The sequence below is a fragment of the Heterocephalus glaber genome, unplaced genomic scaffold (assembly GCF_053883595.1).
Source record: "Heterocephalus glaber isolate CG9 unplaced genomic scaffold, H.glaber_assembly_v1.0 deba00001463, whole genome shotgun sequence".
Lineage (NCBI taxonomy): Eukaryota > Metazoa > Chordata > Mammalia > Rodentia > Bathyergidae > Heterocephalus > Heterocephalus glaber.
This window is the reverse complement of record NW_028258310.1, coordinates 14,175,353-14,188,599: the sequence shown is the minus strand read 5'-3', so window position 1 is coordinate 14,188,599 and position 13,247 is coordinate 14,175,353. Positions and strand designations below refer to the sequence as shown.

Genomic DNA, 13,247 nt, shown 5'->3' with positions numbered 1-13,247 from the left:
GCTTGCTGTCTCCCCCAAGGCTGAGTGAGCTGCTTCTGGGGTTGTTGGGCAGCCAGTGCCCAGAAAGCTCCCCGTGTGTTTGCACCCAGCTGTGCACAGAGCAAAGGGCTCCGACATTTCACATCACTGTTGTCCCAAGCTTGGCCACAGAGATCCCAGCAGATGCGCTTGGCTTCCGAGGTTGCCGCTTGGTTCCCCGGGCTCGCCTCACCTGCCACACCCCGGCTGGCAGCTGGAGGGCCGCGTGGCCCTGAAGAGTTTCGCTTCACTTCCCTCTATTTTGGTTTTGCCATCAGGGCCTCATTTCCTCTTATTGCTTATAATTCGCTGTGTTATTTCATCAGTGCATGGTGGTTACATTCATGGTAAGGTCAGTACATTGTGGGGAAATCTGTAAACCGTGGATTGCTCTCAAAGTCACTTCTATGGAGCACACAGTCCCTGTCCCCTGGCGTTGCCTGCCCAAGGCCCGGCTCTGTCTGGATGATTCTTTCTTTGTGGCCGGTGCAGTGGGCAGTGGGGCACAGTGTGAGGGCCCAGCAGCATCCGGCCAGGATGGGGTGCGGGTGTGCAGTCAGGGAGGGATTCCAGGACAGTCTGGTGCAGTCAGGAGCCGCAGCTGTTCGTGGACACCAGAAAGATGGTTCCTGCAGCTTTGCAGGGGCTGTGTGCAGCTTGCAGCCTGGTGCAGGATTTGGGGCCCCAGGAGTGATGTCACCCAGGGACAGACTCACCCTGCTCTCTGCCCAGCTCAGCATGCGGAGAGGAGGAAAGCACTCGGGGACTGTGCACACCAGGGCAGTGTGGGAGGGAGGTCAGGTCTCAGCCTGTGGTCACCCGCCCAGAATGACATCACTCACCTGGCACGAGGCAGCGACTCACTGGCCTCTCAGGGAGCAGCAGCCCCTCTGGTGGAGCCCATAGCCCTAGCCAGAGATGCTGAGCTGACCCAAGCGTTAATGGTGGACACCCAGCCATCAGGATCCATTCGTTTTTCAGAGCCGCTCAGTGAAGCCAGGTGAGGTGGTGCAGCTCTGCTACCTAGCACTCTGGGAGGCCCAGGCTGGGTGATGGCAACTTAATGAGAAGACTCTGACAATCACAATCACACATTAAATGGGCTGCTGATGTGGCTCAGTGAGAAGGTCCTGAATTTAATCCCCAGTACTGAAAATAAGTTTTACTGATTTGTAAAGACCTCAATCCATGGGCAGGGCTGGACCATACACCCCCAGGAACCTCCAGCCTCTGCTGTCCAAGATGCTCTGTGGTTTCATATTTTAAGAGTAAAATTTAATAGAGAGGAGAGAATGTTCGTCCATCTCCAAGTAGGCAGGCTGGGGCTGTGCTGTCCTGTCCCTCTGCCTTCTGAGCGGAGACAGACAGCAGCCAGAGCAGACTGTCCCCAGGTGAGCCCAAAGACCTGCAGAGCTGATGTCTGGGAGGTCACCTGGAGCTCAACCAGGATGACATGCTCTGCCCTGCAGACTCTACAGAAGGAGCCCATCGCTGGCCCCATTCCTGTGACTATGACCGGAGTCTCCGCTGCCAGGCTTCCACCCTAAAAAGTAGCATTGATGACACAGACACCGGGGACCCTGGAAGCAGGAGGGCAGAGGCTGCTGAGCCAACCGTGTCACTAGGGCCCTGAATGTGTGGGGTTGAGCTTGACAGGCCAGGTCCCCACTCACATAATGAGATGGTAGGAGAGCTGAGGAGTGGCACACCCCCTCCCAGCAGGGAAGACACAGCCTGAACCCCGAGATGCAGACAGGGAGGGGGCACCTAGGGGAGGCCACGGCCCAGTGGGTTTCCTGCGACGGTGCCCTTCTCCTGTCCTTCATTCAGACTGCACACGTTATCTTACTGTGATAAATACATCCTGTCTGGCAACACAACCTGGATTACCTACTGAAGAAGCCAATGAAAAATGGCCGGGATCTTTCTAAGGTTTCCCCTTCTGCATAGCGCAAGATTCATCAGCCCCTCTCAGGACTGTGTGGCCAAAGGCAAGTCCGACTCCACTGGTGTGAACCCTGCAGGCCAGCTGCCTGTGGGGACGAGAGAGGAGCAGTGGCCAGGGGCGTGGGCAGGAGCCACTAAGCACAGTGCTCTGGGGATGGGCACACACAAGGAGAAGGCACTTCAGGCCACCACGCTGACCCTTTTAAACACTAAAATTTTAAGTTTTATTAAAAGCTAGTTCTATTATTTATATAAATCCAAGAAATAAGGGCAATTGTAAATACCAAAACAAGAGGCAGCATAAGTGAAGGAAACAGTGGGAGGGGCCAGGAGCTGGCCCAAGGCGGAGCTCAGGAGGTGACACCGACCGCTGTGCAACCACCGGGTGCCCCAGCACTGCAGCAGGTGAAGGGGCTGCCACGGACTCTGGCTGTGGTCCCAGTGCTGGGCAGGAAGCTGCAGGTGGAGCTGGCTCGGGCTCCACATGTGGGACTTCAGCTGGGGCTGGAGCTGGTCCTGCAGTTCCAAGAGAAGAAAAAGTCATCAACTGTCCATGTTCCCTCCCAGGGCAACACCTCTCCACTGCCCATCAGACAGCTCTGCGCACAAAGCCTCCCCAGGAAGTCCTCCCAGACCATGACAGCTGAGGTCTCAGTGATCCCAGGTAACCCCAGCACCCACCTGGAAGCTGTCTCTGTGTCTGAAGGCCCAGCCCTCCCCTCATGCCCACAGGCCCACACCCTGTCCTCCTCATGCGTGGGCTGTGCCTCAGTGGGCTCAGCTTGCTCCAGCTGGGCCAGGAGTTCAGCTGGTGGATTCTCCTGGGAGTGCAGCTCCACCAGGAAGTGGAGGACAAAAAAGGAGGACCGGAAAGGCAGGTAGGAGGCAGAGTGAGAGGCCCGGCCTTTCCTCCCATGCTGCCTGTCCAGGGAACATGCGGAGATGGCCAAGTAGGCCTCCTGGCCCAGCTGCGCGTGCTCCAGCCCCACCCTCTCCATGCCCAGTGGGGCAGTGCTGGCCCAGGCAGCCCGAGAGCCTAACAGGAGGCTCCATGCTCTGTGGTGCGACCACCTCTGCCTTGTTCAGGGCAGCCCAACACACCGTCTGCCCACCCGTCCCCACTGTCAGCTGCATGAGGACAGAGTCTGGTGTCTGTGCGTGCTACACTCAAAGGCACAGGGCCACTGCTCTGTAACGATCTGAGACGTGGGGGACAGTGGGCATCTGTCCCGCCCACCTCTCCTCAGGCTTCAGCTCTGCAGTGCTGTGCTGCCCAGTGTCTATGCCGCTCCCAGGCTCCTCTTGCACTGCTGTGGATCCACATCTAGGGAGGCCGGAAAAGTGCCATCTACTGCAGTGCGAGGAATGCTTGCTCAGCTGTCCAGGGTGACTGAGGACCCCAAACAGCACTGAAGCCCCAGAGGGCAGGGGTTGCATCTGCTCTGGCTACTGGTGATCACAGCCAAGCCCTGGGAAAGGTCTGCACACAGTGTGTCTTCACATACATCCATGGAATGGGGACCCCACCTGCTCTTCCCTGATGTCAGTGGGCCTGGGCCCTTGGCATCCCCACAGACTCCTGCTCTGGGAAGACCAGAGGCCTGCCGAGTCACTCTGTGGTCTCCTTTACAGGGAACAGACAGCCTTCCCCTGTGCAGGGCTCAGTGGGGCAAAGCACAGCCGGCCAGGGATGGAAGGGAATCCGGTAGGCCCAGGTCAACACTGCCCTGGAGACCCCAGTTCTGCCCCGCAGTGATGCCAAGAGCCCGATTTTCTCAGGGTCCTGCTGCTCAGAGTTTCGAGCAGGCTGAGGCAGGGCTCATACCTTCCTGAGACTTGGGGCCACAGTAGCCAAGTGCCGCTGGGTGCCAACCACAGAGCTCACCTTCCCACCATCCCCTCCTGCAGGGCGGGAATGCAGGCCCCAGAGGGGTCCAGGAGGGAGTCCATGTGGATGGGGTGGCTGTCCAGGAAGTCCCATTCTGGGGGCTCCCTTGGGGGGGGTGCTGCATGCCTGCCAGTGCCATCCTCACCATGCAGTCCTCTGCTCGGCTCTCCTCCCATTGGGCCCCAATCTGGGATGGAACAGAGGGGAGACATGGAACTGGGGCCCACCCAGGCCATCAGGAGGGCTGGAGGCTGAAGCCCAGACCACTCTGCAAGTCGCCATCATGGCTCGTACCAGAAGGGGCACAAATGGGCCTGGCAGAAAAGCGATGCATGTTAGAAGGTAATTTCAGAAGGGACACACAGAAATGCTACCGATTCATGGCTCATTAACAAGGAGAGGTCATGGCCTGGGGCATGAAGAGCCCACCCACCCTCAGGTCCCGTGGTGGAGAGAGAAACCGAGGCTCAGCCTGGCTCCAGGCCTCCTACAAGGCCAGCCTGTCCCTGGTGTCTGTTAATGGCTCAGAAAAAGTCAGGCCCACTTCCTGGTCCTGAGAGGCTGCCCGGCTGTGCTCACTGCCACGTTTGCAAGTCGAGTAGCCCCTGTAGGTACCACATGGGCCCTGGCCAGGAGTTGCCCTGAGGTGACACAGCAGAATAAAGCCATGACAGGATGGAAGTGACACAGTGTCCTGTGTGCAGCTCTATGGGGACAGTGCCCGGCAGCAGGCAGCAAGCACAAGGCTCTGCCTGACCACAGTTTGTGCTGTTTCTGCCCCGGGTAACCTTGTGCTCCAGAAACACAAACAGCTCTGTCTCAGGCTTCTACCCCAGAGGACAGGAGAAGGCCCTGCGGGCTGCGGATCATCCCTGGGCACTGCCCTTCTCCTCCTCTCAGCCCCGTCCTGGGGGCACAGGCCAGGGCCCTGGGCTCACAGCCTCCCACACCTCCCCCTGCCCAGGAGGAGCCTCCCTCATGACCTCGTCCCCCACCCTCCTCAAAGTGAGGAAGAAGGGCGGGACTTACACCGGGGACTCACAGCGGTGGCCGGGCCTGACTGGACCTGTCCTGGACTCGGTGGCCCCGAGTGTCTGGCGTCCAGGTCCCGGGAGATCTGCCCTGGGCTCCCGCTCATCTCAGGTCCCCAGGTCTCTGGGTCTGGTGAGACCCGCCCTGTGCTGCCCCTGATGGCCAGGCAGCTCCTGGTGAGTGGCCTGAAGCATGGGGACTTAGCCATCCATCCTCTCACTCGTGCCCAAGTGCTTTCCCTGCGCGGGGTCCTATTGCTGCGGCCTCAAGGCCTGGGAAAGCAGCACAGCATGATCGCTGCTGACTCTCTCCAGCCAAGTGACTGTTAGGCAGCCGTCGCTGGACTGTGCTGCCCAGTGACTCCAGGGTTCCGAGTTCTGTTTGGACCTGTCGCCAAGGAAGTGAGGTCGCAATGCTAGGGTCATAAGCCAAACCACCACCTCTGATGAGAAGACCCCGGGGCCCCTTCCTTTTATAGTGGAACACATCTATCTGTGTACTCCTTAGAAACAGCAATGAGAAACCAGAAAAGCTGCCTGTGATATTAGAGTTTGATAAATCAGAAGTTTTAATTCGGCAAATGTGTAGATGCTTAAGATGCAGCAGGCACAGGGAGAAGTGTGCTTTCCCATCCAAAGGGTCCATTCTCTCTCAAGACACAGTGCTCATGTCAGCACTTAGAGATCTGATGGATTTGAGGATGATTTTCTTTCCTGGATTGACTTCAATTGCCTTTCAATTCCAATAGGGACTATGGAGATGATCCCAAAATGTCCAATATGATTTTCTTTAAAGGATACAAAAGTTTCAGCTGATAACCCCTGGGTGGCCAGGAGTGGAGGATTCACAGCAGGTTGTAACTTTCAAGTGCACATGGATAGCTACTTGAGCACAGATACCGAACGCAACACCAAGTGCAGTATGCAGTGCAGAGACAGTGTGAGGGGACAGCAGTCAGTCAGTCTTTGTGAAACCTCCCACCCAGCGGAGGTGCAGAACACTTTCACGCATCACTTGGGAACGTCTCTTGTGGCGCTGCTATCCCCTCCTGTCCTCTCATCCCAAGCTGACCACGTGCTTTTTGTCCCTGGTGGAGTAGAGAGGGTGGAGCTGGAACCATTCAGTAAAAATGTTTCCGGCAGGTCTTCTTCAAGCAGTAACACCAGGCTGGGATCCCTGCGCGCTGCTCCTCCTCAGTGGTGGCACCGTCATGGGGGTGGAGCACAGCTGTCCCGCATCCTCTGCTGATGGCCATTCATTCGGCTCCCAGGGTTGACCACTGAGCAGTTCCCACCAGCATCACTCAGGCAGGTGTCTTTTCAACCATGGATTCTTCTTCCAGGAGACACACTTGCATGTCTGTTTATTTGCTTTATATCACTATTTTTTGCCTACTTTTTTATTTACAACATTTCATTCCCCTTTGATGTTTCTAATGAAATCTAATAATAAATTCGGGTTATTATCTTTAAAATAAATAAATAAATAAATAAAACGGGCCGGGGATTTAGCTCAGTGGTTTTGCTGCCTGCTGCGCAAACACAAGGAGCTGAGTTCAATCCCCAGTACCAAATAAATAAATAAATAAATAAATCAAGCATCTGAGACAGGTTTCTGTGCCAAAAGAAACTTTAGTAATGACTATTAACAGCGAGCACGGTTTAATGATTTGTTTCCATGCACAGTATTTTCCATTCTTTGAGATAATCAAGAAGCATGGTCACAATAAATAACCTTAGAGGGGTCTCTTATTTATGGTAATAGCATGAGCCAACCGTTACAGAATTCCTGCTACATCTCTGACCCTGTTCTGTGTGCTTTACTTATACTGATTCATTTTAAAAATCTTGCCACAACCATACAAAGAAAATGCTATTTCTAGCCCCATGTCACTAGGCAAGGAAATGAGGCCTGGAGAGATTAATATCCATGAGTTGTAAGAGTAAGAATGACGGAGTTTGGAAACCAACTCCAGTCTGTGGCTGCTGTTTGCAGCCTCTTTTAAGGTGGGACGAAGCTGTCCTGCAGGCGTCAGTGTTTCTCCTTCAAATAGACCTGTCTTCTGAGAGCTTGGTAAACGAAGAATTATTACCTGCCTGTTCCTCAGACCACCAGCCTGTGGACACAGCACTAATAAGAGCTGATTCCCAGCACTGCACTGTGCCAGCCTTGGGAAAACTCGCCTCTCTCACTTGCAGGGTTTTCAGGTGCCTATTAAAATGTCCGTCGCTCTTAGAGTAGAAGTTCTTTCTACATCATTTAGCACAACCTGGGACGAGAGATTAATGTGGCAGCCAGCTTTCCCTTGACAGTTACTTCCTTATTACTTCTCTGGCCCAGCACTCGCTCTCAGGAACGCTGCCTCACATAAATGTAGTTAAGAGAGCCAACAAAGCACCACGATTCCCATGGGAATTCCCATTCCGGATGCAGCAATCTCAGACAACCTTGCCTCCAGTCTCAGAGGGACACTTTTCTCCAAGCTGCTGACACCAGGACTGATGTACAGACCCACATGGCCATTTCTGAGACAGGAACAAGTTGGCCCTTCTCTCCAGGCAGATGCCCAGTATCGCCACAGGTACCATCCTTGGAATGAGGAAGAAGCAGGATATGTGGAAGGTGGACCTCCTTCTCCTTTAAGGCTAAAATTTTTGAACAAAAAAAAAAACCTGAAACCCCCTGTCCCTGTTCTCCTGTGCCCATTCCCCTGTCCGCATTCAGTCATGCTCAGTGAAGAGAGCATGTCTCCAAATCCTGTGTGATTTTTTGACCCTGTGAGCCACAGACCACCTCCCAGTAACCATGGACTTTGTATCCAAACCTGCATCTGCTACTGAATGCAAAGCAGCCACCAGCAGCGCAAGGACAGAGGAGTAGGTGCTGCATGGTGCCTGTGCCCCTGAGAGCTCAGAGGAGACCAGTTCTGAGGTGGAAAGGGGCTGGCTGCTTGAAAGCTTGGGTTCCTCTAGTACATTCAGTCTCTGGAGCCACACAGATCATAGCTCTCCTTTTAGAGACAGAAAGTTTGGATGCAACTCCAAGTATTGGTGTGGTAAGATTCCCACAAACTGCTTGCAAGATCTCTGACTGGCCCACACTTTGCCCCAAAGAATGAAGCTGTAATCATTATTCATTTCTCCCAAATTAAAAAACAAACTCGTTTCTTCAGCACACATCAATCCCTGGATAGAAAAGAAATCAAGCTCTAAATGAAAGAAATTAGGCAAGAATGGAAAACTCTTTCTCCCAATATTTCCTTTGTTACTGGGTTTACATGGGAACTCACTTGTGAACAAACTTTGAGGCTGGGGTATTAGAAGGCAAGTCTTAATAAATTTTATCAGGCCAATTTTCCATCATTCTTTCAGCTGTCTTCTTTCCTCCTTCAGCATGGTCATTTTGGACTTCATATGCATTCAGAAAGCCAAAAGCCAAGGACTGGCAGCAAAGCCATGGAGTCCAGCTGATTTCTGTCTCTTTCTCCTCAAACTCACAGCCCCCAGCACAGGGCCACCAGAGGTGTTCGTTTGCACTTCCCTCCTGACCGGCTTCAGTCTAAGGAAGGGAAAAGGAACAGCAGACTGGGCCATGAGGGAGTCACACTGGTTACACACTTGGGGACCATCGGGATGCAGGTTGAGTTTGATAATGAAAATAAAATACTTGAGGCCTCGGGGGAATCCTGGGTGCTCATGAATTTTAACTTCTTATTTCTGAAATAATTTCAGACTTACATGTTTGCTAAAAATGCACAAAATATTCCCATGAACGCTTCTGCTAGGTTTCCCAAATATTAACATTTTACTATGTTCTTATTGATTTTTTTCTGAACCATTTGAGAGTAAGTAAGCTGAAGAAAAAAATAACCATTTATCTCTAAACATTTCAGGGTGCATTTCCTAAAAACAAAGACATGCTCTTATATAACCACATACAACTAGAAAAATCAGATCAACATTGATATAGTTCTACTAACTGGGCACAGATCTTATTTAGTTTTCCTATTTTTTTTCAATTATCCTACTATTTTTCTTTATAGAAAAAAAATTTTTTTGCAAAACTCCTGTCTAGGATCCCTTCCAGGTCCACATATTGCATATAATCATCATATCTCTTTAGTTTCCTTTAATCTGGAATGCTTGCTTAAAATTCATTGTCTTTTATGGTCTTGATATTTTGAAGAATATAGGCCATTTATTTTTGAATGCCTCTAAATTTGGATTTGTCTGCTATTTCTTTATCTGTAAATGTTGATTATTTGGCTTTGGCAGTAACAGATGATATTACCTAGGATCAAACAGGAGACCCTGAGTCCATACTGATATATATATTTGGGGGGTACCAGGGATAGAACTCAGGACCTTGTGCTTGCAAGGCAGGCGGAGGAACCACTGAGCTAAATCCCCGGCCTCATACTGATATAAATAGGTGAGAAAGAAAGGAAAGCTCTTCTTTACTGCAATAGAATGCCAAACAGTAAGTGTAGAGAGATTGATAGAATTTAAAAATCACCATGTGGAAAGGGAAGAAGGGAAAGGAAAAATTATGAGAAAAGAAAAAAAATGGAAACAAAGTCTATGTAAATAGGGAAGGGTGGAGGGGGTGAAGGGTGCACAGGTAATGGGGAAAAAATAAGAACAAAAATACAGCATGTACAGGTACAAGCACCCAATGATAAATGTAAACGTATTGTATACCTAAAATTGTACCAATAAAAGAATTTAACGAAATAAAAAATTTTTTTAAAAATCACCATGTGGCAATCACTATAGTAATAATTAGTCAGAAAAGAATTATCAATAGATGTTAAAACTAGTGGATGAAAACTCGAAGAGCTTCAGAGTATCTCAAATGATACTTATTAATCACAAAGAGGAAAATTACTTTACTGTTGAAAAACTTGGTAGACGCCACCTTAAAAGACCAACCTTAACATACCAGCACTGGGAAATAGAGACCATGTTGGTAAACCTCCTGATATGATAGACTGAGAAGGACACAGCATCCATTATGAGAAAAAAAAAAAAAAACTCCTGCACAAGAGGCTTAAAATTTTTAAAGACCTATAGTTCTCCCCAGGATGCTTCTCACACAATAAAGTCTAAAATCTCTTTTGCCTTCACAGAGCCTGCCTTGGAAATCATCTCAGGAAGAGCCAGAAAGAACTGGGGTGCTGAAGAGAACAATTTGCTTGAATGGAAACTGGTCCATAAAACTTTGTGGAGCATGTCACCTTCCTCGAACATCGGGCATGACACGGGAATACCAGCATCTGGCCTCCAAGACAGAGGGTAATAGGAGAAAGACTCAACCTGTCATCACCTCAGGATTCATGGTGGAGGGGCCAGGATGGAGACAAGCAAGGAAGGCCTGTGCTGTGGCAGGTTACTCTAGACTCCTGTCCCCCCTTTATTCCCTGCTTCAAAACCAAACTTGATCTTGCCAATTTGTCACAGCTCAGCACCAATCTAACAAAGGAAAAGTCCAGCATCAAATGCCTTCCAGCTCTGGGTGTGTCCTGTCTCTAGCTCAAATTTAGAGCAAGCCAGAGAATGATAGGATATTCTTTGCCCAGATGGTTGATCCAATACTTCTTCACTCTGTCCCCTAGCACCCCTACCTCATCCCTGACTCCCCACCAAGCATCCCACATCCCTCTGCCACATCCTCATTCTTTTCCATTCTAGTTCCACTCTGCTTCCTCTTTCTGATCCAGGGGATACCTATTAAAATATAGTGATCAAGGAAATAAAGACCTGGTGCACAAAAAAGTCTCAGACAAGAAAAATCCATGGTGTTATAAGACAGATACCGCAGAGTGCAAGGCTATTTCAAGTAGTAAGATACACAATCAGATATAACTGTGTATCCTCTTTATATTTATAAATAAGTTGCCATGAAAAACAAGCCATTGGAAGACATTCTACAGCTGACTTTTAAAAATTATATATTTTTTCATATATATATTATATACATTAAATACAATTTTTAAACCACCTGTGTTAACCTGAGAGAGACATTGTACAGATAAGTGAAACTCACAAATACACTAAGACTTTTTGGACATATATTTTCATCTCCCCTATCATAAGACATCAATAAGAATTTCATATTCTTAAAGTGTATCTTGCCCTAACTACTAAAGATAATAACAGGAATATATGCTGCCCTAATCTCTGAAGATAATGATAGGAATGCAGCATCGCTGGGATATGTTGATGGTTTAAAGTTCGGGATTTTAATTTCACACTGATGTATCCTGCTTTTTATTCACCTTGCTTATAAACAGGAGCAAGCACCAGCAAAACTATAATCAGAGTAAGGATTGCATTTTGTTTTGTATTTACACGTAATTTTTCTCCTGTGTGAAATTTTTTTTCTGCCGTCACATGCAGGACTTAAACTAGCACCTATTTTGTATGGGGATGAATAACTTCTACTTCTTAACCACATCCTCTTCTCAGTTCACCACAGGAGAAGGTGATAATAAGAAGGCCCAAAACGTTAGCATTATCTGCCAAAGTTGTGGGTGAGAAGGCAAGAGGTACAACTGAACTACAGAAGGGCGAACTGGAAGATAACGACGCTTCTCTCACACATGCTCAGATTGGGCTGCTGATTCAGTCATCCTTTTCTCTGACTGCTGTGCCTAAATGGTCTCTTCCTCTGGGAGGAATTCAGATTGGATACTCTTGCCTCAGCAGTAATCAATATAGGGATGCTGCCCTGGAGTTCTGGAATCTATTTATTCCTACCATGAGGCCCTATCACTACCTATCCACAGGTTTAAGTGATTTTTCTTTCCAAGGTAAATTCCACAATGATGTGTGTAAAAGTTAAGTGTTGGCAGGGTGCCCACATAAAACCTGGGGCGGGGAGGCCACATAATGTTTAGGGCCCAGAAGCCACTGACCACTTTGACTACTAACAGCCCGTCATCAAGGCCAACTTACCTACATTTCCATCTTCACACATTGGCTTCCGCCTCTTGCAATTTGATTAACAGGGAAAAACCACTCCCAATTTTTATACATGCTATTTTTTAAGTCTCTGGGGACTTTCTGTGACTCATAAGGGAGAGTTTCATGGGGATTTAGCTCTTTCTTTGAACCTATTTAGCCAGTAAACCAAACATTTTCTAGAAAACAAAATGAAGAATCTGACTTCTTCCCAGCTAAACCCAGTTTAGGAAAAGCTTCCTGTTTTGTAAAGCATTCATCTTTGGACTTTCAGCTCCAGCACAGTCCCAAATGGTCATGCATCAAACAGCGGTAGAGGGGGTAGGGAAGCTGGCAGGGATGAATTTGAATGCTTTTTTTTTTTTGTATGGGGATCAAACTCAGGTCCTTGCACTTGCAAGGCAGGCAGCGAAACCACTGAGCTAAATCCCCAGCCCCTGAATTTGGATGCTTACAGTGAAGTCAGCTCAGAATTTGCCTACAACAGACTTCTACGCAGGAAGTCTGAGTTTCACCTCCTCAAATTGTTGCTTCTTATTACTATGTCTGGTCAGGGGGCAGTGGTGTTGTTTAGGTGAAAAACAAAGAAAATGATGGGGAAAAAAATCACTCCTCCAAAGAAATATAAGCAGAAAAGCTATAGATTTTGTCTCTGCTTACTCTTTTTAAGGACAGTATTTTTTAATAGACCAAAAGAGTCATAAATTAATGTCTGTGAATGTTTATGAGAAGGGTATAATGCATTAGTCAGTATGGAATATTATATAAATAAACCTTATATACACAAAATATATAAACAAAAATTATTTCACAGGAAAGTGAATAGTTAAGGATTTCCAAGCTTTTAATATCTTTGTTCCAAAAAATAGAGAGTTCCAGGGATGCTTATTTCCCTAGTATATTCCACTGCCAAGCCAAGAACTTCAGCAAGTTGTTTGCTGTTTGCTTCCAGGGTTTGTAATGTACAGCAAACTATATGGGTTACATTAACAGGTCTGCCTCATATGTTGGTTTTGCTTATACATATGGAGTTATCAGAGATTTGTTCCACACTTTGCATCCTGAAAAACCCAAAGGAATTTTCTAATAAGAGGAAAAATATACAGAATATAAGTTCACTATTGGGTAACTCTCAGATCTGTACCACTCAATGCTTTCTGTAAAACTGAGTTAATGTGATATTTGATATCAGAGTTATCGTCTCTCACCTAAATATCTAGTATTAGATAATGTCAGTCCTGGGAGCACATATTTTTGTCACATCCTTTTTTCTTGAGCTTGACATGTCCTAGAGAAAATCGGAAGTCCTGGCCCTGAACTATCTCCCTTCAGAACCACTCTACCATCCATTTTCAAAGAACTATCCACGTATGAATTCCCTGCTGCTCTGTGGTAGACTC

The 13,247-nt window shown here is 48.3% G+C and overlaps 1 protein-coding gene across 10 annotated transcripts; it reads right to left on the bottom strand.

Annotated features, from left to right (window-relative positions):
• Positions 1-2,162: 2,162 nt before the first annotated feature.
• On the bottom strand, positions 2,163-5,266 carry LOC110351099 (uncharacterized). Of its 10 annotated transcripts, none has more exons than XR_015438784.1 (4): positions 4,883-5,266; positions 4,148-4,167; positions 3,851-4,040; positions 2,163-2,481 (listed from the first exon to the last, which is right to left on the bottom strand). XR_015438784.1 is itself a non-coding variant. In XM_021266156.2 (4 exons), the coding sequence occupies exons 1-4, from the start codon at positions 5,091-5,093 to the stop codon at positions 2,209-2,211; spliced, it is 546 nt and encodes a 181-aa protein (XP_021121815.2). In that variant the 5' UTR covers positions 5,094-5,266; the 3' UTR covers positions 2,163-2,208. The 10 variants fall into 10 exon arrangements, 3 of the variants coding, with proteins under 3 accessions (XP_021121815.2, XP_021121819.1, XP_021121817.2); XR_002398146.2 differs by having other exon boundaries at positions 4,896-5,266; XM_021266156.2 differs by having other exon boundaries at positions 3,999-4,040.
• Between the last annotated feature and the right edge of the window lie 7,981 nt (positions 5,267-13,247).